The sequence below is a fragment of the Papilio xuthus genome, unplaced genomic scaffold, assembly GCF_000836235.2.
Source record: "Papilio xuthus unplaced genomic scaffold, Pxut_1.1 DF826923.1, whole genome shotgun sequence".
Taxonomy (NCBI): Eukaryota; Metazoa; Arthropoda; class Insecta; order Lepidoptera; family Papilionidae; genus Papilio; species Papilio xuthus.
The window spans coordinates 6,240,923-6,268,244 of NW_013531726.1; the positions used below are offsets into that span (position 1 = coordinate 6,240,923).

The 27,322-nt window shown below is 37.2% G+C and overlaps 2 protein-coding genes across 2 annotated transcripts; one reads left to right on the forward strand and one right to left on the reverse strand.

Moving 5' to 3' along the window:
• The first annotated feature begins 587 nt into the window (after positions 1 to 587).
• On the forward strand, positions 588 to 18,328 carry Root (ciliary rootlet coiled-coil, rootletin). The gene is made up of 37 exons (XM_013318705.1): positions 588 to 640; positions 716 to 895; positions 1,308 to 1,513; positions 1,590 to 1,755; positions 2,045 to 2,254; positions 2,520 to 2,678; positions 2,825 to 2,961; positions 3,246 to 3,360; positions 3,583 to 3,688; positions 3,986 to 4,116; positions 4,373 to 4,524; positions 4,860 to 5,005; positions 5,208 to 5,338; positions 5,825 to 6,021; positions 6,210 to 6,375; positions 6,641 to 6,830; positions 7,093 to 7,262; positions 7,347 to 7,539; positions 7,763 to 7,946; positions 8,325 to 8,500; positions 8,670 to 8,855; positions 9,122 to 9,302; positions 9,599 to 9,764; positions 9,847 to 9,960; positions 10,443 to 10,647; positions 11,490 to 11,599; positions 12,060 to 12,236; positions 12,838 to 12,945; positions 13,020 to 13,104; positions 13,247 to 13,341; positions 13,631 to 13,859; positions 14,222 to 14,366; positions 14,590 to 14,879; positions 15,112 to 15,263; positions 15,521 to 15,691; positions 16,067 to 16,201; positions 17,074 to 18,328. Exons 2-37 carry the CDS (start codon positions 737 to 739, stop codon positions 17,179 to 17,181), a joined length of 5,751 nt encoding a protein of 1,916 aa, XP_013174159.1. The 5' UTR covers positions 588 to 640; positions 716 to 736; the 3' UTR covers positions 17,182 to 18,328.
• A 5,251-nt stretch (positions 18,329 to 23,579) lies between these two features.
• Positions 23,580 to 25,492, reverse strand: Rap1 (RAS oncogene family member Rap1). The gene has a single exon (XM_013318566.1). The coding sequence runs from the start codon at positions 25,332 to 25,334 to the stop codon at positions 24,777 to 24,779; it is 558 nt and encodes a 185-aa protein (XP_013174020.1). The 5' UTR covers positions 25,335 to 25,492; the 3' UTR covers positions 23,580 to 24,776.
• Positions 25,493 to 27,322: the final 1,830 nt, after the last annotated feature.

The window sequence follows — 27,322 nt, forward strand, 5'->3', positions numbered from 1 at the left end:
TAGATTTAATATCACTCAATAAGTAGCTTTTATTCTATTTACGTAGTTAAAAAAATATTATAATATAAAAATGCGTATGCTAACAAAAATTTAATACTGGTATTAAAAACTCTAGGCGTACAACAGTTCATTAACCCGACGATGTTTTCCTTCCCTAGCTGTAAATATAGGAACTAACTAGGTGTGGGTTGTAATAATTAGATGCCTAGGCCGATAGCCATTCTCTACCACCCTACGGAAGCCTATGCCGCGCTTGTTTGTGGTGTAACTCGGTGCATTTTCATTGTTTTATTAAAAAAAATACGTTTATTTTTTCTATTCTTTAAACTTGTGTATATCTTGGCGCTAATTTAGGATTTTACTTTGAGTTGTTAAAATGTACATGGAATTTAAATCATCTCGTTGTTATTATTTTGACGTGAAACATAAAAGTAAAATAAAAAAGAAAGTCTCATTTCAGGTTAATTCTTATTTCCTGTAAATACCAAGTGTCCGAGTGTAATTTGTAATTATTTATTGCTCTTAAATTTTAAAATTATTTTAGTTGCCTACGAGGGAAGGATTGACTACGCCGAGGAGCGCTCGCGCTCCTATAGGCCGTAGACCTTCTACGCTCCCACATCAGCGTTTGAAAAAAGAGGTGAGTTTTAATTCAAAATTAATTTGGGATAAACACTTAGTAGTACGACTGCAGAGCACTTGACCTTTTTGTTAGAAGGCGGAAAGTCCTCCAGAGATGGATTCACCGGGGAGTGTTGATAGTGACTTACGACGGCAGAACGAAGAGCTTCGCGCGCGATTAGCTGGTGAATCTGCTGACCATAAACGAAGACTTGACGCTTACCGCCGCGCACAACAAGGCCAAGCTGCCCTAGTATCAAGGCTTCAAGCAAAGGTGGTTTCTAGTTTTGTTTAAGTTCCTAAATGATCATGCCACCATCAACGGTCTGATTATTGGTTAAATAAGACGTTCAAATGAGTTTATTTTAATACATAACGATTTTTTATTGACATTAATTATCACTTTTTTTTTATATTACTATTTAATATTTTACTACTGGCAGAATGGCAACATTTTCCTTGCATTGTTTTTGTTTTTCTGTCAAATGTCATCTGTTTTATTTAAGTTTCTTGGAAATTTCGAATAATTTTGAATGGCATTCGATTTTAAAGTACCTATAAACAAAAAAAAATACTGTAAACTTAGTGGTCTAAGCATTTCTGAGTGCTAAACTAACTCTAGTACGTTGTTGTAGAAAAATCTTTTAGTATTTCAATAAAACATCAAAAATAAAATCGTGAACTAGGTCCTGCAATATAAGCAACGATGTGCCGAACTGGAGAATCAGATGACGGAGTCTACTCCTCGCAGCGAACCGTCATACCGTCAGCCCAGCAAGACGTGTATAGCGCTCCCGGCGCCGGCCTCGTCTTCGTCATCCGATACACGAAGAGACGAAAGGATCACCGACTTGGAGACTGCGCTGCGAAGACTCGATGAAGAGAAACGCAAGTAAATATTGAAATATTTTGGAAACTTTTTTTTAAATTTTACTGTAATCAGATATTGAATGTTTGATTCCTTCCAGGTGCGAAAAGTTAGTTTCACAAAACAACTTACTCCGTGAACAACTAGAAGAGTCACATCAACTGAATGAAGCTCTCACCAATGATCTGCAGAAGTTGACCAATGATTGGGAGGCTCTGCGTGATGAGATGGCTATCAAGGAAGATGAATGGAAAGATGAGGAACAAGTAATAATATTGCTAGTGTTGTTCAAATGTAAATGAAATATATAGTGCTCCTCAATTGTTCTGATGAACCGTATCAGTTTTTGGGTTCTAAACTGATTGATATTTTAGCTCAATATATAAAAACTAATTAACTAATTGAGGCGAGCTCTTGGACTGGGAACCCATTGACTAAACAGTAAATGTAATGTATAATATTATAATTTAACTGTTGCGCCGCTACTTCTGGCACAGAAACAAACAATTCTAATCCTAACTAATTAACGTAAAATGTTTTCTACTACTTTTCTAGGCTTTCAATGACTATTACTCCAGTGAGCACAATCGTCTGCTAAGCCTGTGGCGGGAGGTGGTGGCGGTAAAGCGCTTCTTCTCTGATCTGCAAACCAACACGGAGAGGGATCTGTACAAAGTGAAGAATGACTTTGATTCAGTTACCAGGGATTTAGTCGGGACTTTGAGTGGATATGCCATCACAGCATATGCTACCCAAGATCTAAAGGTAAATTTTGTTACTATTTATTAATTTCTTGTACCTATTAAATTAAAACTATACCAAAATCTAGGTTTATGCTTTGGATTTTGGAAGAATAGTCTATAGGGATTAGGAAATGGTAGCATTCAAATCTGAGACCACATTCTTAGATGATTTAACCCTTAGCTCTTAGGCTTACAAGGATTCAGTTCATCTGATATTTTGTTGTATTTTCTCTCTATGTCAGTAATTTGTATGGAAGATAAGTAATTTTTCCTTTTATTATTTTTAGCCTGAGAGTCATCAGCCGCTACCAACGACTCCAAGTGCAAATGTGGACACCTTATGTTCTGAGCTTCGTGATGTGACGTCACAGCGCGACGCCGCTACGTCAGAGCTGAGGGAGAGGGATGCACGGATACAGCGCCTGTTGGGAGAGCTGCAGGCATTGGTCAGTTAAACCATATATGAGAAAGAGATAGGTATATTTTGTCAGTGCTAAGTGTTGATAGTTTTAATTGTGGCTCTATTTCATATCACTTTTGTCATTTTCATTGCATGTAATATAAAAAAATGCTAAAAAGGAGCCTAATCTAGGAGGAGCGTTGCGAGTGCGCGGAGTCTCTCTGCTCGGAAGCTAACGTGATGCGATCCGCGCTGGAGGAGGTGGCGCGAGCTCTGATACATGATTCTGAAACTGATGCGCCTGCGCATATGCATATCACTTCTGACAGGTTAGTTACTACACGACACATGTTTTGTCTCTGTTTTATCAAAGGGAATAAGAGAGATAACGATGCGTTTAGCGTGTGAACCATTCGTACTTATGACAGGACCAATGATTTTTCCTGCTCTTACGCGTGGCTTAATATATCTTCTGTCTCTTTCATGTAACTAAATGTTCGAATGTGATATTAATTTGCTTTATGAATATTTTATTTTTTTCCTAGCAATTACTATTTTCTTTTATTAGTAAGTACGATTAAGTATTGAAATTGTGCGTTGCATGATTGCTTAGGTCACCAAAGCGCGCAGTGCCGCAGTCAGCTAACGCGACGGCGTTCGCTGAGAGCACGATATCAGCGCTGCAGGCTGCGCTGCACAAGTACCAGATACAGATTCACGATCTACAGGTAACTAATTATGACACCACAGTGTCATTGGACATAAAATCAGTTTTTTTTTAATTAAATCTAATTAAATATTAGATCTAATTACCACTAATTTCAATAGCTAACGTCTGAATTACTAGAAGACAATTTTGCGAAGATAAAAGAGGAATTTCCAAAATTTCGCTGTTCCTAACTCAGTTATCCAGGTACAACTTTACAATTTGAGGGTTATGTTTGGTGCAGGTGAAGCTGCAGAACAGTCGCGAGCAGCTGGCGACTAGTCGCAAGCACTGCGACGCTGCAGACAACAACATTGCCTCGCTGGAGAACAAAGTACACGACTTACAAGGTATTTATTTCAAAAAAATTTAATAAATTAGCGGGCTGTTTGAAATTTTAGTACAGTACTAAAAAATAATTACTAATACTACAAATACGAAAGTTTAGATGAATGTATGTTTGTTGGAAGGTATCTTCAGAACAGCAGTACACGCAGCTGCATAGATCTCGCTGTTTGGCATAGATGTGGAACATCCGAACATAGGCTATTAATTAAGTTTTTTTTTTAATTCTTTGCGGACGGAGTCGCGGGTGATAGCTAGTTATTATAGATTGTAATGTAATGCAATATGTTTGTTTTTTATAGTTAAATTGGACCAAACGAATGCGGATCTAAACCAAGTGGTGCAGGAGCGCGAGTCATTACAGAAGACAGTGGAAACACTCAGAATCGATAAGAACAATCTGGAAAGGAATAGACTTGAAATCAATGCTATGGTACGCTTTTAATTACTTTTCATTAATATCTACAAAAATGGATTTTATAAAACTAAAAATTGATAATTTTGGTATTAATAAAATAAATAAAGTTACAGCGCCATCTATAAATTAAATGTTTACTTGTTGGTACGTGCAAAATGCGATAGATGGCGTGCTAATTAACATTTTTTTTAATCAAGAACTTGCTAAACGAACAAAGTATTATTTAAAATAGCAAGATTACTAATATAATGAATCCTTTTAATATTATCAGGTTGAATCCTTAACATCAGACTATGAGAAACTTCAGAAGATCAACTCACGTCTGGAGAAGAATATAGAGGCATTAGAGAATGAGAAAAGATCTTTAAACGCTGAAGTCGATCATTTACAACGCGAAGCTACTAACAGAGAATCTGTTTTAAGGTACAATTAACCAGAGTTCGACTATTTTAGTGTTCTAATGCCAGGAATTAGTAGGATCTGTATTTTTTTTTCATTTACTGTCTTATCTGCCACTAGGAACGTTATCAGTGTGTATTTTAAAGACGTCTAAGCTACATTGTTTTTAAAAATATTTCTTTTAGCTTATCTAATTTTTTGCAATGATTAAAGCTATGACGTCACAATTTATGTGATCTTAAAACGTATGACGTCACAATTTATGCCATCTTAAAAACTATGACGTCATAATCTGCGATTTTAAAGCTAAGAGGTGATAATTGGACACCGGTTGTTATTTGTAATGTGTATATGTGCAGGAGTGAGGAGGAGCGCTCGTCCCGGCTGCGCTCGGAGCTGGTGTCAGTGCGCGAGGAGCTTAACAAGGCGGCGCTGGCTCGCGACCTGCTCGACCAGCACAAGATGGACACTGAATCTATATTGTCACAGATGGACAAACATAGAAGTAAGTACAATCATTAAAAAAATCCTACAAATATGCAATAAATTTATACCACCCTATTGGGCAATAGTAAAATTAAACATCAAAATCATATAAGCGCCATCTTTTGTCAAAAAACCTTAAATTTGTCAGAATCTGCTTTGTGACTGAACTTACTGCAATATTTTGAAGCTTTAAGAAGATTAAACGATTAATTGTAATCCAGGTGAACTAGAAATAGAATTAGAAAGAACGATACTAGAGCGCGGCGACCTGCAGGATCTGGTGGAGAAGCTGGAATCTGCTCTGAAGAATGCTGAGAGCGACAAGAAGAAATTACAAGAGGAGGTTAAACAAGTGAGTTTAACACTTATAGTGTTAACGATAAAGATTATTTTACTACATTTTTACTCCAGGAAATATATTGAAGGAAATCTTACATGCAAATTTCGTTTTTCCTGTTCTTTTTTATCTTCCCACTAGCTGTCGCCGGCGACTCCGTCCGCGCGGAATTAAAAAAAAACTAAAAACTATTGGTCGCAGCGTAATGTTATATAGCCTAAAGCCTTCTTCTATAAATGGACTATCCAACAAAAAATATTTTTTCAAATCGGAGCAGTAGTAACTGAGATAAGCGCGTTTAAACAAACAAATTCTTCCGCTTTATAATATTAGTTTAGATTTATTTATTTTCTTTATCTACCTAATTAGAACTTCTTTCCCAGTTTCCCTTGCTTTATTCCATCTTTTTGTCTAGGTCTCTCTTTTACCACATAGATTGACATACTAATGCTTATCATGCACGTCTCTAGTTCTTTATAAATATAATAAATATTTCAACAGTTAGAAGAAGAAAGATCATCACTATCAGGTCAGACATCAGAGCTGCAGGGAGACCTGAACTCATTGCGCAAGGAGCTGCTCTCAGCGGAGCAGACGCGCATGGTGCTCGAAGCCGACAAGACCTCGCTCTACGAGAAGATCAAGTTCCTGGAGGCTGACCGGGAGAAGGTGGAACTGGAGTTGAGACAAGTTGCCAGGTTAGTTATATTTGGTATCCATTTGCTTACAGATTAATTTACTTCTCGCTTATATTAAAAATGCGAATGTTTGGATGTATGGATAGATGTCTTCAATTGTTAATCCGCGCAGATGGAGCCACGGGCGACACTTAGTAAGCTATAAAAGTGACAAGACTTAGCTACTTTTGTTTGTGTTCGTGATACAGAGAGCGTGGTGAGCTGAGCTCCCAGCTGAGCGCGCTGGGCCGCAAGAAAGAGGCTGCGGGCGAGGAGATGATGCGGCTGCAGCAGCGGCTCGAGCAGGCCGCTGACACCATCACCAGGCTCAATCGCACCATTGACCAACATGTCAAAGACGCGGAGGAGAAACAGGTGACGTCACAAACTTGTACCCGAAACCCAACTAACCTAAAAGTAGCTAGAGTTTATATTTCCATTTACGGCTCTGAACACTTCTCATGTCAACTTGAAACCCTTACATCTTAGGATTAATGCTAACTCATTGTCCTAGGTCTATGATAAAACAGCACTATGCAATTTGACACACACACCAAATAATCGTTGTGTTTGATATGTGTTTAGTAATTCAGAAAATCTAGATTTACAAATTCTTTTTTACCTCTTCTTTGTTCTCCAGATGACAATAGATAATTTAGAAAAGGACAAGCAACATCTACACGAGCAATTAGCGGGTGTCCGCGCTGAGAAGGACGCGTTAGAAGCTGCACTCTTCGACACTGCCAACCTGCTGGAAGATGCAGAGTCCCGCAGAGCCAAGTTAGATCAGCAGCTGCAGGATCTCATGCTGCAGCAGGAGAACGCTAAAGGTATGACTGAAAACTAAGAAACTTTACTATTAAAAAATCAATAAATTTGCAAAAACAGTAAGAATTAAATGATTCTTTACTGTTCAATATTGCTTCAATAAAATATTATTAGTTTCGTGCTACACTTACTGAAAATAAACAAAGATCATAGCAGTTCCTGGTGGGCCACACTCAGGCTCTTTAAATTGCACTTAAAACCCCCCTTAGTGTAGATAATCATCATGAATCTTTTTTGGACTGTATTGAACTTGTGGGAAACCAGGTCAGATAAGCAGACTGAGCAAGGAGCTGGAGGTGAGCGAGAAGAAGTTGCGCGAAACTCGCAGCAGCATGCAGCAGCAGTCCGGCAAGAAGGAGGCGGAGTACCAGCAGGTCATCGCCAACATCAACCGCACCACCAACGAGAACATCACCAAGCTTAAAGAGGAGAAGGTAACATATTACAATAATTTGACATACACTTAATATTTAATCGCTTATTACGAAAACAACGAAACAAGTTATTTTTTTTTTCAGGAGCAACTACGTCAAGCTCTGGAGCAAAAGTTAAACCAGACAATAGCTACGTTAACGAGCGAGAAGGAAGCATCGGAAGCCAGCGCGCGGGAGAGAGAGAAGAAGTTACTGGCGATCCGCGACCAGCTGATGCTGCAGCACGACGAGGCCATGCTGCGCGCTGAGAATGATAAGCAACAAGCCTTGTTGATGGGTGAATACTTCTTACTTATATTATAAATCCGAAAGTTTAGATGGATGGATGGATTTTAGTTTGAAGGTAACTTCAGAACAGCTGAACGGATCTGGATGCTATTTAGCACAGATGTAGAACACATAGACTACCAATTAAGTTTTTTAATTCCGCACGGACGGATTAATAATTAGGATATTTGTTGAGTCCAGTAGTTTAAATGATGGTATTACCTGTCGTGCAGCTCATCAGGAGCAGCAGGCGCTGGCGGAGAGGTGCGAGGAGGCGATGCGTGCGCTGGGCTGCGAGCGCGGCAAGCTGGAGCGTGCACGTCGTGACGCAGCAGCTCGCGCTGAGCATGACCGCGCCGCCAACAACCAGCTCAAAGACGACCTCGCCGCGCTCAAGAATAAACTAGAAGACACCAAGTAATTAACTACTATTTTTTTCTACCCTTGATATATTATTCTTTTTTTAATGTCATTAGTTGGCAAACGAGCAAATGGCCACCTAGATTAGCCGAAATAGCGAAGCGACCTCTGCCTATAGATATCGACAATTGCAGATGCGTTGACTACTTTTAATCTACGGATAAGGGGACGCACAGAATGGGGACATTTACTCTTCCAATGCGTCCCCTCCTCCTCCAAAAGATGAAGAAGTAATTAAGTAAGAAAGTTACAATCTTGAGTATATATTTGAATATCAAAACGCTTACTGGCTCTTTGTAAGAAAACTAATTTTCTCAAATGTGAATCTAGATGGCGCTTTAAACAAGATATTTGACAAATTTGTTTGGTACTTAGAGCGTCATTGGAAGACGAGTGCGGGCGGCTGGAGGGCCGCATCAAGGAGTTGCACGGGGAGAAGGAGGCTGCGATGCGCGAGGGTCAGGAGCTGCGCGCGCAGCTCGCCCTCGCTGAGGACAAGTACGACTGCACATATGTGCAGCTTCAGGACGCGCTCAGGAAACTCAAAGAGCGTTAGTATTTAACTAGGAACCGCATATAGATCGAAAAGCTGATTCTAAGTTAGTTTAATATGTATAAGAGAAAAAATGGCACATTACTCAAACAGTCGTGTAACTCCAGGCCAAAGTATTTTTTCTTTTTTTTTGCTATATTATCTATATTTTTATTTCGTAATACCAGTGGAGAACGAGTCAGAAAGTTTGCGCAAGGAGCTGGTGGATGTGCGGCGTCAGCTGACGTGCTGCAGTGCGGAGCGTGACAAGCTGAGCGCGGCGGGACGTGACCTGCGCGAACACGTCAAGCGCGCCGAGCACGAGCGACGTGACGCCGCGCGTGCTAGAGATGATGCATATCATAAGATTGCCGGTAAGATATACATCTTTCTCTCTTTCTTTTTTATCTCTTTCTCTTAAATTATAATTGAGAATGTGGATGTATAGATGGATGGATGTTTGTTGAAAGATATCTCCAAAATAGCTGCATGGATCTCGATGTTTCGCATAGATGTAGGAGCAAGTTTCACTGTACATTTGGTCTATATTTATATAAAAAAACACAGTAAGAAACTGAAAGACTTTGAAACGTTAATTTACATATACTAATATCGATGTATCTAACTTGGGTTATGACAGGTCTGGAGGAGTCCCGTGCGGCTTTAGAGTCAGAGCTGGGGCGAGTGCAGTCGCTGCTGAAGGAGTCGGAGGGCGGGGGCGAGGCAGCGACGCGGGCGCTGCGCGGGGTGGAGGCGCAGCTGAAGCGGGAACGAGCCGCGCTAGAGCAGGCACATCACGACCTGAAGGAGATGCAGTCCAGGTATAACACTTTTTAAATATTTTGTCGGTCAATGGTCATTAACATTTGACAGTGACCTTCCTCCCGCATCCTGCTGCGGCCCCAACACAGCTGAAATTGTGTTCTGTTCAGCGACGTGCAAGAAGTTAAGAGCAGCCAAGATATCTGAAATAATTTCTACAAAATCATATAAAATGCCTGATATATATTAGTATTTTCTTCATATACAATGGACGTAATTAGCTCAATAAAATAAGGATTCTAGGAACTTTATTTTCTCTTCATTTGATCTACAATCATCGTATTAATAATTACAGGTTACAAAACGAGAGCGAGGAACGTGAGCGGTGTGCGAGTGAAGCAGGATCAGCGAAGCGGAGATGTGCAGAACTGGAGGCGTTGCTGCAAGCTGCACGGACAGACTTGGGTAGTGCTAGACAACGCTGCGCAGATCTGGAGGAGGCCTGTCGTGCTAGAGACCAGGTATGCAGAACTTGAACCAACATTTTGTATTAATTACGATAGATGGCGCTGTAACTAACTATTAAAACTTTTTTTTTTTCAGGAGCTTGTAATTCGCTTGGAGGACTGCCGCTCTAAAGAACGTCGCCTGGAAGAACTCAAACATAATTTAGAGGTGTGTCTAGCGGATGCCACTCAACAGATACAAGAACTTAAGGTGTGTATTGTGGTTTTAAACTAATTTATAAAAATGAGAAGGACTTAATAAATAGACGAAGTAAAACACAGACCCGGCTCGCCCAGTGAAACACCACGACCACACAGAAGACAGGCGTCAAGTGGAAGCTATTCCGCGTGCAGTCTGATGAGTGTGCGTCCCGGAGGCCTAATTTACTCCTCTTTCCTTTTCCACCTCTTTTCTTATAAGGAAAGGATGGGTAGTGAAAGTGGACTTTCCGGAAAAGAGGATGCAAGGAAAAGGAATATATTTTCTTTCTGTGCATCCTCTCCTCCGTCGATTAAAGGTAGGCAGCGCATATGCAATTGCGTATGTCTATTGGCAACGGTCACTTCGCTGTTTTAGCGATTTTAGGTGGCCGCTCGCTCGTCTGCCACCTTATGATGTAAAAAAAACAGCTAAGATGATTTTTTGTTATAAGTTGCCAATTTAAAACTTTTTTTTGGTATGTTTGTAATCAGACCCGTCTGTCGGCGTGCGAGAGCCGGTCGCGTGCGGTGGAGGGTCAGCTGTCACAGAGCGAGACGGTGCGGCGCGAGGCGGAGGCGCGGCTGTCCTCAGTGGCGCACACGTTGCGACGTGTCTGCGGCGTGCAGCCAGACGGCACGCTGCTCGCACCACGCCGCCGCATCGCCAGCCCTGCCAGGAGATACAGCCCGCATAGAGGTCATTATATCACTGTTATATATATAATTCTTCTGTAAGTGTGTATGTCACTGAACTTCTCTCAAACGACTGGACCGATTTTGATGAAATTTTTTGTGTGTGTTCAAGGTCTCTGGTATCTGGTAATGGTTTAGATTCACAGTTTTGTCCGCTGGACAATGTTTTTTTTAATAAATTTTTAATTTATTAGTAGTTGTTGATTTTGGAATGTTTTACATTGGATCCGACAGACGGCGCTACCGTCGCAGTGTCAAATTTTAAATAATATTCAAATTAAAGACGTGTAGAGAGGACAACGTCTGTCGGGTCCGCTAGTATATATTTATATAAAAAATAATTGTTCGTTAGACTGGCTAAAACTTAAAAATGGCTGAACGCTTTATCTTATCTTAGTCTTAAAATGTTTGTGGAGGTCTAGGGAAGCTTTAAAAGGTGAGAAAGATTCATGGAAATTGTCGGGAACTAATTAAGTTTTTTTTCATTCCACAAGGACGAAGTCACAAGCGACAGCTAGTATGATTATAATTATATTTATTTAGTCTATTACGTATTAGTCAGTCAGACGGGGACAATAATGAAAAAATTACTTATTTTAAACACAATTAAAAAAAATATCGGTTTACAAATGTACTGATAACATTACAAACTATTAGGTTTACTAGGAGATAGGAAATCCTGATGTGCTCTTAGTGCAGGAAGGATCACAAGTAATGTTGCATTTTAATAAGTCAGCAAATTCTTACGTGCAGAAGAGATTCTATAGTATAGTGGATATGACAATTTTTTTTATTTAAATTAAAAAAAGTTACTTTACATGTAGACTAATATATTTGTTATTCCAGGTCGTGACCATTCAGAAGATCGTAATGAGATAATTGACGTGGATCCTGAACTCATTAAGAAAGGAGTTCGCAATCTGATGCATGAAGTTTGTCAAATAGAACGAGAAAAGGTAACAGTGGAATTTTCTAACGCCTATGTACTACATATTGTTGTCTCTGTCTTTAAAGGGAAAAGAAAGAGATGGGAATAGACATACCCTTTTTAATCACTACCTTCAAATCTTACTAATATTATAAATGGATGGATTTTTGCTGGATGTATCTCCAAAACGGCTAAACGGATCTCGCTGAAATATGGCATAGTATTCTGGAAGAAAACATAGGTTACTTATTAAGTTTTTTTTTATTCCGAGCGGACGGAGTCGGGGGCTACAGGTATTAGTATTCAAATGCGAATTTTTAGATGAATGGATGGATCTTTGTTAAAAGTTTTCTCCAAAACGACTGCATGGATCTCGCTGAAATTTGAAGAAAACGTAGGCTACTTTTTAAGTTTTTTTTTTAAATATAGCGCAGACGAGAGCGGAGTCGCGGGCGACAGCTAATTATACATAATTGTTTATTGTCCAGGATGACTACAAATGTCAGTTACAATCTCTGAAGAAGCAGTTAAAGGATGCGACAGAGCAGCAAGGCAAGGGTGAAGGCAAGCTGCAGTCTCTCAGCAGCAATGTTCGCGGGCTGCAGGAGGAGCGCGCTCGTCTGCACACATCCGTCGCGCAGAAGGAGGCGCAGCTCAATGCATTGGTATGTTTGAACTGCTATTTGGAGGCAGAATACTATTTTTAATATAAAAGGGGTTAAAGGGGTGCAGGGAGGCGCGTGAGTCACTTTAAACCGCTGAAAGAATTGACGCGGATTGCACCTTATTTGTCAAATTTACTTATAAGTAGCTTGCAGTAGGATATGTAAAAACCATGAATATACTCTATAGATCTTTTGAAAATCTCTCTCTTACCTTGCAGGAAAAGTTACATGTGAAAAAAAATATCTTACTAATATTATAAATGCAAATGTTTGAATGGATGGATGGATGTTTGTTGGAAGTAACTCCAGAATAGCAGCATAGACTTCGATGAAATTTGACATAGTATATAGTTAAGAAGAACCTATAGAATACTAATTTTGTTTTTCTTAATCCCGCGCGGAGAGTCACGGGCGACACTTAGTTTAAAACTTAAACAAAAAAAAGTATAATAGCTATCAAAATTGATTTGTGTGGGCGTGGCCGTGTAGTGTACGCAGTGTTACGTATTCATACGTTAACTAAATACTTGTTTTATTTCAAAGATTCTTCTTTAATTATTTGTTCACGAATACTTTTAAATATATTTGTTTGATATTTCAGAACGAGTCAATACAATCAAAGACAACAGAGGTGAACAACTTGAGAGACAAGATCACAAGTCTGGAGGCGACTTTGAGCTCAGTCACTGAAGAGAAAGTACAAAATGAGGTAATTTTCTATTAACAGTGATACGTTTTTTTTTCAAGATTCTTCATTAAATTATTTATAATATTTATTTGCAGAACAAATCTGAGAATCTGCGCGTTCAATTAGCAGAGAGAGTTCAAGAGGTCGGCCAGTTAAGGGAGGCGTTAGCTGCCGCTGAGGGTAATTCATCTTTTTGTTGCTTGTAACTTTTAATGAAGTGGTATAGTTCTTTTCAAATATCTCGGTGGCTCAAGGTTATCGCCCCCATTAAGTTAAGCTATTAAGATATCAGAAAACAACTATACAATGTTACTATTGTCAGGTCGTGCTGCGCGGCTGGACGTGCGACGTGCGCAGCTGGAGGGCGACGTGCAGCGCGCAGCAGTTGCCGCACGCGACAGGGATGCTGCTCTCAAGGTACATTAAAAGTACATATTTACGTGATTCACATAGATGGGTAGGCAGAGAAACATATAAAGCTTTCGATTTCACGGTTCTAAACTGAAAAGTAATTTTAACATAATTAACCGTTGGTTTTTGAGATCAAATTGTGAATAAAACATATCGTCATCCCTGTCATTATATTGACAAAACAGAGATAACAATGTCTTAGAAACCCAAAATAAAACTTTCGTTTTTTTTTATTCCATGGCCCCAATAATTTAAACCATCAATAACGAAGTATTTTTTTAATTTTTTGTATTAGAAACTTCAAGAGCGTTGCGAAGGCTATCAGCGTACTATCGCTTCATTAGAAGACAGATGCACCTCCCTGAAGGGTACAGTGGAGCAGCTGTCGAGTGCGCTGCAGAAGGCGGCTGCAGCAGAGAGCGAGCTGCGCGCTGACCTCAGCAAGACTCAGCGCGCACTCAACGAGGCCAAGAACCACGAGCAGAATGCTAACGATAAACTCAGGCAGATACAGAAGACTGTTGGTCAGTGCTACACTTCTTCTAATGCAGAATCTTAACAATCACGCCATGTTTTTTATTTATTTTTGTCATAGAATGCCCTGTTCTTAGATTTCTTCTCTTACTAATATGATAAATGCGAATGTTTAAATGGATGGATGTTTGTTTGAAGGTATCTCCAGAACGACCGTCATATATGTAGAACATAGTCTGGAAGAACACATAGGCTACTTATTGTTATTTGTAATTCCGTGCAGACGGAGTCGCAGGCGAAAGTTAGAAACTTTATAAAAACCCCAATAAGTAAGAAACTAGATCATTTAATACTGTCCAAGAAGATTTTACATTTCAAGGTAATTGTTAATTAAAATGTGGTTTATTTACAGCGACGTGTGAAAACGAGCGACGCGTGCTGTCAGAAAAATTGGAGAGTGCTAAAGCCGCGCTGGGAGAACTGAAGCGAGTCAACGCTACATTAGAAGACCAAGTGCATCGACTCACCAATCAACTTGCAAACATAGAAGTGCAAAAGTAAGCATAACAATTAGCTTATAACTAAGAAAACACAGTTATAATAAAATAGCTGACGCGACTCCTGCGCCGAATTAAAAAAAACATAATTAGTCTATGTATTCTCCCAGACTATGTTATACATCTATGTCAAAGCGAGATCTTAAAACAAACATCCATCTATTCAAACATTCGCAATTATACTAGTAAGAAGTAAGATTTTCATCAATTGTATAAATCCTAGGTCCGGTCTTGAATCACAGTTACGTTTAAATACGTGGGAGGGTAAAGAGAGTGGGGACAGTGAGACGGAGCGCGAGCTGCACGCACTACAGCGCGAGCGCGCCGAGCTGCGCGCGCAGAATGATGCGCTGCAGGACGCCGTGCGCCGGCTGAGCGCGCCCGCACGACACGGCCCCGCCCCCAACTCCGCACTGACACGCCCCGCACACCACGCCCCCCTCGCCCACTCCGCCGCGCGCAGCAAGAGCCACGATCGGGATAAGCCAATCTACTACTGTGATATTGACTCCGGTAATACATTATTTTAATAACTATCTTTATAGCTAAAACGAGGCGTAATTAACAGTTTAAGGTTCTCAACCTTCAAGGAGCTTCAAGCCAAGAGCAGCAATTTTAACTATATGTTTCAAAAATCTTTGCAGCCCTTAACTTCGCCTGAATCGCTGGCAAGAACATAATTTCAGATGTATGATGGTGGTCTAATGTAGATTGCTTCATCAACTTTGATTTTTATTTGGCCCAGGTGGTGATTCGACAAAGGATTCGGTGCGTGATGTTAAGGAGTCGTGCACATGCAAAAGCAAGAGTTTCAGCGCGGAGCTCAGTCTGCTGGAGCTGGAGAACAGGGAGCTGCGCATGAAGATACGTCGACTGGAGAAGGAACTCTCTGATAAGGTATCACGAATATAAAGTGTCAACTATCGTTTTGTGTCTTAATGTAACGTTTGATGTAGAGCTGCCTAACATTATATTAGGCAGTCAGCATTTTCTTAAAAAAAAAGGGGAAACAGATTAAAAAAATTAAAAGAAGGAAATGAAAGTAGCTTTTTTCTCTTAAGACCGTTTTTAGTTCAATTAACGTTACGGCCGCGCTAGTGGCAAAGTTCTCGTAAGTTGATGAACGTTGTGTGTGAACCTTTTTTTGTATTTAGGAGGCCGAGCTATCAGTAGCTCGTAACCGGTACATATCGGAGCTATCAACAAGCGGTGGCAGCAGACGTGATGATGTGGAGCAGTACCGGCAGGCGGCGCTGCAGGCGGAGCGTCTGCTGGAAGCGCGCGAAGCTTCCCACAGGCAGCATATCGCCCGTCTAGAAGCACAGGTATTCCTTTTTTAATCCAAATGTGCTAATTCGTCAATAAAGCCTTTTTGGTGTTTTTTTTTAATTTGCTTTAATAATAATTTAATGATTCTGAGTACAACATAAGAAAAACTTGTAATTCGATAGTTGCTTTGTATAGACCGATAAGGATATCTGACCCGGTGTGGCATAAGATAAACTAAATTATAATTGCTCACTAGCGCCCTCTTTTCAATGTCAAAAAAGGTCTTTTTGCACTGATGTATATATCAAATTTATTCTTTGATGCCATTTTCTATGCTTATGTAGGTTTTAAATATTTATTCCAATCGGTCTTAGCAGCGCCATCGGGCCATACTTGTTTGACTATACAAAAGGTAATGTTTGTAATGTAAGGCGGCGCAGCTGCGCACCCAGCTGTCAGCTGAGCTGCGCAGACGGCAGGCGTACGTGGCGCGCAGTGGGAGAGCTGCGCGCGACGTGCAGCGACTGCGCTCCGCACTCGGAGACTCATTGCGCGCTGTCTCACAGGTACACATATTTCTCTTGATAATTTTACTTTTTACATCACTCACTGTGGATTTCTGATACCAAATTCTATTAAAAAATTATATCGTCATCACTTACGTCACTTACATCTTTAAAAAATCTTAAATAGTAATATGTTTAAAACGGGGATTTTAATCTCAGAAACCCATAGTTAGTTAGTCTATCACTTTGTAGGCAAAACCCCGGAGTTTTGTATAAATTGCGTATATTCACAATTCACTATAAAAATAATAATACAGTGTTGCTAGACTTATAATAAACCAAAAAATGTTACCATATAAAAATTATGTTATATACTAAATTGTTAATCCTACCAACGTAATCACTAAGGGAGACTCTGAGTGCGTTAGTTATAGTTACAGAATGTGTTGGAAAATATTATGTATAATGTATTTACTTCTATATAATCATCATCATCATCAGCTCACTGTATGTCCCCACTGAGGGGCTCGGAGCCTACCCTAAGTTAAGGGTGATTAGGCCATAGTCAACCACGCTGGCCAACTGCGTGTTGATTAACTTCACACTTTTCTTTGAAATTCTCAGATATGTGCAGGTTGCATCACGATGTTTTCCTTCATCGTAAGAACGTCGTATATGTACAAATGTAAATCGGAAATCGAAAAACACATTGGTACATGGCGGGATTCGAACCCAGGACCTGCAGATTGCAAGTCAACTGCTTGACCATTGAGCCACCGACGTTCCATATCTCGCTCTATATAATATTCAAATACTATGATTTTACAACGTTAATAAAGCATCTCTAATAGAGACTTAACATCTTTTAAGGACTATTGAGGTTTGCTTGATGTCAAATACGTGATCCATTACGTCACGTTATCTTGTTCCAGGACCCTGCTTTAGATGCGTACACACTGGAACACGAAGCAAGGAAGCTGGACAACACGCTGACACACAGCCTGCCGCCTCTCAACGATAGCTATGACTCCTCAAAGTAACCACGATAATACGTTCATATTGATGACGTCAACGTGGTCACGTGACTGATGACGTCACAAACATGTACCTACATGTATTTAATTGCGGTTCAATGTACGTCATAGAACGTATCCCTGGCGTTTAATAACGAAAATTGAAGAAACACTGATACAAAAAGTTTTATTTTATGTTTTTTTTTTCAAAAAGATGGCGTTGTTATAAATCTTAGAGTAATTTTGGTTTTATTATTGTTTTGGACAGAATGTTTAAACAGAGTTTTTGTTCAAACGTACAAATTTATTAAAAAAAATAATCTAAAATGTTGATATAAAATTACGTTACCAATTAATCACGAAATTAGTAACCGTGGGTTTACGAGACCGAAATATTCGTTTAAAAATGTTTTATACAGAGATTTTGATGTCAGAAACCAACGATAAGATTATTTTTTATATTTATTACGATTCATTCATACGTGTAAAACAAGGAGAGTTGTACATTAAATTAAATGAAGTTGGAGTGATTTTAACCACATTAACAGGAAAACAGATATATTTAACTTGATGGTCATTAATTTACACTCATTTTTGTATCCCATTCCCTTTGAAAAAATTAAAATCACTATTTTTGTTATATTATAAGATGGCAAATGAGCAAAGGCTAGCTAAATTCGCTGAAATAAAGAAGCAAACTTTGCCCACCTTTAATTGACGCAGGGGACGCACAGATAGACAATATTTCCCCTCCAAATACGTCCCCTCCTCTGTCAAATCTACTTCCTATGCTTATAAGAGAGGGAAGGGAAGATGATAAAAATTAGGCCTCCGTCTTTATTTTTGTTTCAGCAGTGGGAACTCACTTTTCAATTATCAGACGTCATTAAAACTGTTTATATTTGGTAGTGATGTTGCAAATTCCGTATACCGGAAGGTGAATGTACTAAAATCGGTAAATATATAAAAAAATCTATCGTCGTTATCAAAAAATTGACGCACCATGTAAATATGATGTGATAATGCCTCGCTAGATCAACGCAATGAGTCCGGGTTAGGGCGGACACACACTACTCTGTTACAATACAATATTAATTGGTATTGTTTAAATTAAAGGTACAAAGAGCGATTTACAAAAAAAAATAATTGAAAAAAATCTTCGTATGTATACCCTCTCGACAAACACTGATTTCAACCTATTTTTGAATGATGTGATGTCAAATTATATCAGTTTCATACATTTAATGTAGTTAGTAATTGTTTTTTTTTTAATTTCGAATTATTTATTTTACTTACAATGAAGGAGTACAAATTTTAGGCTATTTAAAAATGTTCTTCCCGACTCTTAATACGAAGTTATTACATACTCTTTGGTTATTTCTTTTAGATTATGAGTTTATTTTCAAATTTGAAATCGTGTTTCCACCGTCTTGTCATGAATTTGTTACTGTTCGGTGTAGTGTGTCCTCACGTCGGCCGTGACGTCAGTGGGCAGATGTGCGGGGCGCGCGCCGACCGGTCCCTCACACACATGGCGATGTAATAAAACTGTTGAAGCCCGCATTCTTACTGATATACTCTATACTTACTTAGGTAAATGTAAAGTGCAATAGATTGTTGGGGTCATTACATCGTATGTAAAAATATTTTAGTTAGTCTGTTAAGGATGAACGATGAGAACTTTGACAGTGACTTTTGGTTGAAACTCTTGAGTCATAATTTTAATTATGCATATTCGATTAAGATCATTATTGTAGTAAATCTATAAAGGCGTTAATATGGATTAATTAAATTTTTGTCGGACATTTTTTTTAGGTTTTTTTCCCTAAATCAATTTCCGAATTTGTTTTGAATATCTTCTACAATAGTTTGTTTTTTTGAATTTTCAACTTTTGGTACAATGTTTTATTTTAAGCGTATAGTATTCGCTGAATATTATTTCTTACGCAATCCACGTGCCTCCATAATTAAACTTGTGAGTAATGTGAGGTACATGATTAGTTTAACTTCTAATTATTTCTTAGTCACGTTCTCGGTAAATAAACGGTACTGATTCCAGTACCCTATTAAAAAACTTTCTGTTCTCTCTATCCATAGTTACTGCATATGCAATTTATAAGTAGACCCGACCTTTTCTATATTAGGTCACTACAACGCCCTCTTATCATGTTCGCCCACTTTCGGATCAAGGCTCAAAATAAGTCGATTTTGGTCATCGGCCTTAACGAATGACGTAACTTGACGATATTAATTTTAGTATCATTATCCATACATTGGATGTAATACATACATATATATACATAGTAAATGGATACCGCGATGTGCAATTATCTCGTAACCTTTGTAAGTCACACGACCTTAATTGTTGTCATTATCTGCAACTCAATGACTGTCTACTTCACTAACCGTGGGTTTCTGACACCAAAATCATCCGTTCCATTAAATTCAGTTGTAAACGGATTTTGGTCTCGGAAACCCACGGTAAATGATATACGATGTATTACAGTGAATTTGTGTACATATCAAAATAACGTGTATTTTTTTACCTTAAATTACTCAAAATCGGCTCAACTTAATAGTTTTATCGTGGGTTTCTTTTCAAGCAACCTTTATAACGATCAATTTTTAATTTTTATTTAACATTATTCAAAAAATTAAAAAAAATCGTAACGCACAATCTGATCTTTATTCCATTGACTACAAATTATGTTATTGAAATATCAACTCTGTTCTATAAGGATAAAGTACATAATGCAATTCAAATGAATACAATGCTACTTTTGCTAAAGCAAATGCCACATTTTGTCATAAACCGGTATGCTATACATACGTCCTCATATGATTTAGATTACAATCGTGTGAAGACGGCGTCACAATTCGTCCTGAGTCGGCGCTGACTCATACCACTGAGGTCAGAACAGCCGGAAGTACAAAGGAAGTCATTTTTTTTCGCTAAACATGAGTCAACTCTGACGTTAATGTCTAGATCTTAGATGTGTTGGATATAGTTATTATCACGTAACAAAGAGGTTGGCAAATATTTTGTATTTGGAATGAACTTGATATCTTTCTACATCCATACATTCCTAACATCAATGTATAGAAACTCATCTAGTTAAACCAAAAAAAAAGAGCTAAAGTTATTGTTTGAAAGCAAATTTCGTTGGTCCTTAGCACGATTCGGTTCATTACAGTTAGGTTTATCTTTCTTACTAAAACTCAATTTTATTATTCCGAAAAAATACTTTCAAGATTAAGCCGAGCAAGTTCATTAACCTTACAAGAAAGTATCACTTGATACAGATGTGACCTAATTACAGCGCCACTTCAAGTTCGTATCACCGGCCTTCGCATATATTAAATTTTAAAACATACATATAAAGGTAGGTTTTCACGCTCGTACTTATCAACGATGCAAGGTCTCGCTTTGTGACTCAACTTATATTTTTTAATTCTACATATAAGGCTTTATTTCTTCTCACAGACTCTTATGCATTCACACTTGAGATTCTATTCAAGATAGATAAAAGAATAATGAAAAGTTTTGTCATGGCTTCTAAATATAACACACTAGTGAGAAAATATTTTTCGATGCAAAAATACAGCTATTTTCCCGAATAAATACGTCATTTAGACGAGTTTTTAAAATTGATTTATGTAATCTGTATTTAAATTAATATCGCAACGAAAGAAATGCGGAAAATAATGTCTTTTTAAATATTAAGATCGAATATTTTTCAAAAATTCGAAGATATTTTTAATCTACGATCCAAAAAATAAATATAAAATATTCTATTTATGTGTACTGTATTTTCTATTTACATAAAAATGAACTATTGTTTATTGTTAAGCACAATATTATCACTTGTCTTTCTTCTATTGTGCACAAAACAGCACAATTCTCTAATCAGAAAACGAAACAATCGTTTCTATTCTACTTCCAGAAAACACATGATAGTGTTTCTAGTACTAAAAATATTTTATATTCAAATGAAACTAACCTACGTATTTTTATCAATACGATTCGTATGTGTTCCAGTAATTCATAGTCAAAATTGATATCATGTAATTCCATGGTAGCTTGTTTAGTCAACCGTAAAACTACGAGTATTCGTTCAATCATCAATTCATCGTACTGCAAAGTCGCCTTAAATACTTATTTACTTCGTTTTATTGGCCTTGAAAATATGTGTCACATACTAAATACGCAGTTTTCAACTTAAATACTTGACCTATAAAACTTGGATATTTAAAGTTAAATATTTTAAGCGTATTTGTTTTATACATCTGTCTATTTTATGTTTGATGATTATTTTGATAAAAACGATTAGAATCATCATAATTTGATAAATTTAATCTTACTGGTAACAAGTGAAGACATAATTGACAAGGTTATCTAGACATAAATTCAGATATATCCTGATCCATTAATAACATCATAACATAAACTTTCTCGGGACCAAATCGAGAACTTTATTAAAGATTTTTAGGTTTATTTAACTGAATTGTAGTAATTTTCTAAACTAGTCAATACAAGAACTCTGTCCTATTCTAGTCACAACTAGTCATAAATATTTTATTCGTGTAGTATTATTGAAGTTATTATTTATACTTTGTAAGGCACTGTCTTAACGTAGGTAAAACTGTTGTACACTTAATTACGTAGTATTTAAATACGTTGAGGAAAACATATTCCAATGGAATTTTCCCCAATAACATTTTAACACAATTAACGTAAATAACGGACACTTCATTAAAAGATTCTAGAAAAGAGGTCGTAAATATTTACTCAGATTTTAAAGCATGTTGAAGCACAACCAAACTTTTTTTTTATTTTAGGCAAATATATATTACTTTGAAAAAAAAGGATTGTGTTGGTTTAGCTCCTACATGCATTAAGTAAATTAAATGAGTCATATGAATAGAATTCTCTTTGTAATTCATCTGGTTTTTGTTATTAAAAGTATAACATCTGAGAATATTCCGTAAGACGTATTTTTAAATTTGATATGAAAAATCTATAAACTTCATACAGAGTTTGTTAACCAGACATAAATCTTCATATTGAGTACATACAAACATGCTCGAAACTATTAATATACCAAATAGATATCAATTTCCTGCACCGAAATGTCATAAGCTAATGTGTGGATAACTTATCGTAATTTTGTCTATGTTTATCAAGAAATATTGTGTCAATAATGAATAGTTTCAAACAAAATAATTCATTGTAAATGTAACCAAAACATCTGTGCCTTGGGAATGTGTTCTAACATTTTTTATATAATGAATTGTATGTAGATAACGCCTCCCACGAGCTTTCAATGTAATTCATTAAATTTATGTTAATTAATATGTTTCGTTGTTAACGCGTCCCGTAGTGAGCTCGATCTATGTACGAGACCTTGTTTCACATTACGGGCAAGCGAACAATTTGAGAAATTTTGCGTAGTTATAACATTTCGTTTGCAATACTTTAGATCGCTTTTATACGGCGTATTGTGTTCATATTGTCATTGGACTGTGTCAATTCTTATGTTACTAGAATATAGACATACGCCCGCCACGTACACTGCCATTATTTGTATCCTTATATGTAATTTAGTTTTAGTATTTGTGAACACGTTTTATGAAACTTTTGTACACCGTAAAGTCAATAAAATTATAGTAGTGGGGTAGTGATTGTTTCAATTAAATTAATTCCATTAAAATTCCGACTCAATTGGAGGATGGCTTGGCGGTGTGCGGCGGGTACAGGGCGAGCTGACTCATTGCGATACCGCGCCGTAGTGCAACCGACACGCTCGCACCTCCAAACGCAAAATATACGCGAGGAAAATTCAACACAAAACATAAATATTTAAATTGGTTTTATTGATAAATTTGCAAAAAAAAAGAAGAAAAAATAGTTATTGTACAAGTCGATTATTGATTGAAAAGATAAAAATATACAAGAGTTCTTAATTTGTTTGATATATATAAAAAATATAATCGAACTCAGATCAAGTTACTACCAATATCCTTGTGCAGCGATCTTACAAGTTAACAGAAATCAATACGGAGGAAACATCTAATCCCATAACAATATCGGAACATTTATATTTATAATTATTTTTTTCATTTAACAAATTATCCATAGCAGCAAAACATTTGATGTAAATTTACATTAAAAATGAGCCAGTAATCATAAAACTTTAATCCATTTACAATAACGATAATTTTTTTTAGATTTTTCATTAATACTTAGGGGTTAAGAGTCTGTGTGGCACAGTGTACAATCCGAGGCGAGCCACTGGGCAACGGAGACACTACACTGGGTGGGTGCACTCACCTAAGGCTCACTAATATTTGTTCAAACTTACCGAAATCTAAGCGGTATACTAGTACCAACTTCGATACATTTGAATTATATAACAAGACAATAATATATCTGAAAAATTTAATGTATTCTTACTTATTTAAACATTATACAATGGTTCAGGCCTACCAGAACCAGCACTATCATCTCTCATACTAACAGTTCAGAAGTTTGAAAATATTACAATTACCTAGTGGCTTGTTAAATGCAGACAGCAGGACTATGTTTAAAAGCATACAAATAAGGATGTTGCTAAAATTTATAACAATGCTGGTCCAAAGATAACCTATAAAGCAAAACAATTGACACATAACAAATCTATACAAACATGTGCAGTATACACATGTCTGTGGAAAGGCACTTGACTTTATACAACTCATTTTGTAAACTGAACACAAAGGAATGCAGAAATGAGTGCAAAAAAACTCATCTTGTTTGTAATGTTACTTGTATGAACCTGTTCATAAAATGCTAATACTTTTAACATATGAATTACAAACAAAGGCATTGTTTAAAATTTTAGGAGATAATTTACAATAAATGGATAATTTGAGCACTATTTACAATCACTATAATGTAAAAGGTGGCTAACTACTATTAACTACATTTCACAAAGTTATTAGGTACTCTTATTCAGCTGTGTGCAATGTGATAAATCATATAGTAATTTAAGTGTATGTTTTCCTGTTTAACCTAATTGACAAGAAGCTGTCTGCATTCAACATTGCCCTTTGAAACAAAACTTATATACCTAAATACACTATAAACAGCAGTTATTAACTATCTTGAATTGAAAGTAATGTATATATTCTTGTATTATAATTCTTGAAATGATAACAGAACGGAGGGTTCTCACATAGTATACTTAACATCGTAAAGTCCAAATGCTGGATAATTTATTAGCTGTGAACTTCTGAACCCGATGCCATCCACACAATACAATTGGAATTCTTTTATAGTGAATGATGCACAGAGACAATGAGTCTATTCTCGAAATAAAAACCAAATTAATGCACCAATGATATTATATTTTTTTGAGAATAGGAATAAATGCGGACCCATGATGCCTGTGCATCTTCCACCTGCGCCGCAGCGCTGGAACATGGAGCTCAACATATGCGCATCCTCCAAATGCTAGATATTTGACAAGCAACAATGCTCACCCGATTTAGTTAACTTTTGGAACCGACAGCCAAATCCGGGTACGAGAAGTCTTTCAAATTATTAAATATTCTATACCTAGACGCAACATGGTCTTCCTCAGTTACATGAAGATACATTTGATAGGCTTTTTTTGTGGTTTCTTGTCTTCTTTAGGCGACTTCTTGTTGATCTGTCTGACCAGGTCGTAGAACACATCGTTTACATTGACTTTGGCCTTGGCGGAGGTTTCCATGAAGGCGCAGTTGAAGTGGTTGGCCAGGTTGGACCCCTGCTGCTTGCCCACCACGCGCTCCGCTTCCAGGTCGCACTTGTTGCCCACCAGAACCATTGGCACATCGTCTTTGTCTTTCACCCGCAGGATTTGCTCCCGGAGATCCTGCAAATCGTTAAACGTCGACTGTGCTGTGATGGAGTACACTAATACGAAACCTTGTCCATTTTTCATATATAGATCTCTCATTGCGGTGAATTGCTCCGTGCCGGCCGTATCGAGGATCTCCAGCATGCATTGTTGCCCATCCACTTCCACTTGTTTCCGATAGCTGTCCTCTATGGTTGGGTCGTATTTCTCCACAAAGATGCCTTGTACGAATTGTACTGTCAGGGCGGACTTTCCCACGCCTCCACTGCCCAACACAACTATTTTATATTCACGCATTATTAACTATTTAGTTACACGTGATTTTATTCACTTAAATCAAATATCAAATCGCTAAGAAGCACATTAACTAGTAAGTTATTGCAAAAAAACCTTTAACCAAGTCAAACCGCCATGACACCGTTTTAGCAGGGCGATGTCTCACTTTATTGAAATTGCCATTTACAAAAATTATAAATTAAATAAAGACGTTATAAACAAATCACTTGTTGAATTGATTCTGACTATAATAAACAACAGCACGTTTGAGAGAGAATGAATTATAAGTGAATTGAGTTAATTTAAATGCATAAAGGGATATGGTTCCCGGAAGGACAAAGCAAATTATTTCATCAATGTGTTAACCTATTAGGGTAGGGATGTGGATCGTTACAAACAAATTCTAGTTATTTATTATTATGCGAACAATTAATTCTTTAATTGATTAAATCTTTCAGAAATTACTATTGGTTTTTATTGATGCAGATATTGTTCAATAACATTTCACGGCGTATTACTTTCAAAGTAACGTTAGTGCTATATAACATTAAAACTATTATTTTTTTCTTTTTAGAACATTCGTTGTGGAGGATATGCGAATGTAAACTTTTTGCTTTTTTTTGATATATTATTCGAGACAATTTATTCCTAGTGTAGATATGGCAACAAAGACACCTTATACTTTTCTGATGAAACTCTAGATGGCACTCAACCTACCATATTCAAATTCCAAATATTTAACCGAAACATGGTATAAAGACAATACCTACAAATTATTAAAATATATAGACCAGAAGAATGAACAAGTCAAATTACAAGAATGATCAGAGACAATTAATTTATGCTACATGGGGTCAGTAATTCAAGAGAATTTTAAGCTAGTTACATTCGCTTTCATTCATTTTGACCGTTATATTTGTCCCTAAAACAGTAAAGATGTTTCTAACATATGTTTTCATAGTACTAGATGGCGCTAGCTGTTCGGTTCAGCTGACTCTACAGCTTTTAATACGAGCAGAGCAAAAGGGAACAAAAATGGTATCCACAAGCAGTAAAAAAGTTGGAATACTTGCTTTCAATAGACTGATTAGGAGCTTTCGTTGTGTACATACTGATTCGTTGTAAAATATAAGTGAAATTTAAATACAATTTCAAATTCCTTTAACAAAGGAAGGCAAAACAAAAAGTACTTAGTAATAAGCCAGTTATTAGAAAGAGTACAAAATAAAAGGTCCCTGGAACAAATAAGAGCAATTAAAATGGCAGAAATAATTTGCAAGTTATTACGAGGCTTGCGAATTTGTGTCCCCGCGGGCTAATCTCATTACCTTCTCTCTACCTAACGTTTTAATCGGACTGTAGCAAGATTTTTTTTGTTCCTTAGTAACTTTCCACTCGTTAGGGAGTTATTTATAAAGTAAGTAGAAGTCGCCCGTCCACGCGATATAAATAAGACTTAATACGTAATCTATATGTTCTTCGAGACTATATTCTACAGCTGTGCTTAATTTTATAAAGATCCGTTGAATCGTTCCGAAGATACCTTCTAACAAAGATCCATCCATCCATGTATACTTTCGTATTTATAATATTAGCAAGATTAGTCAAAACTAAATAAGGCAGATATCTCTAGAAACCTTACTCTCTGAACTTGGGTAAGCACTCTTTGATTACAAGGTCTAGTCAAGATACACTCAAATAAGATATGACCTAAATGTCTATGTTACCAGGTCATAAAATTAAAAAAAAAAATCAAGATACACTGCGTTCCATTTCATGAATAGGTACATAAAGATAATTTTCCGCAAGACGCGCAATATTACGTCAATCATTTACAGACATGAAAAATATTATAATAAGGAGTGTTGGGGAAGTGAACTAAACATTTTAATCCTACAGAAGGTAAACGTGACTTGAATTGGTTAACAGGTTTTCGACTTTTCCTGTCATGACGCGGAAGCAAAATTATAAACGATTTTATGTTATGCTTTTTAAAATATTTTTTGCGT

Coding starts and splice junctions, on each gene's coding strand:
- Rap1 (XM_013318566.1), bottom strand. CDS start 25,334: ATGCGTGAATATAAAATAGTTGTGTTGGGCAGTGGAGGCGTGGGAAAG.
- Root (XM_013318705.1), top strand. CDS start 737: ATGGATTCACCGGGGAGTGTTGATAGTGACTTACGACGGCAGAACGAA. Junction 896..1,307: donor TATCAAGGCTTCAAGCAAAG/GTGGTTTCTAGT, acceptor ATCGTGAACTAG/GTCCTGCAATATAAGCAACG. Junction 8,501..8,669: donor GCTCAGGAAACTCAAAGAGC/GTTAGTATTTAA, acceptor TCGTAATACCAG/TGGAGAACGAGTCAGAAAGT.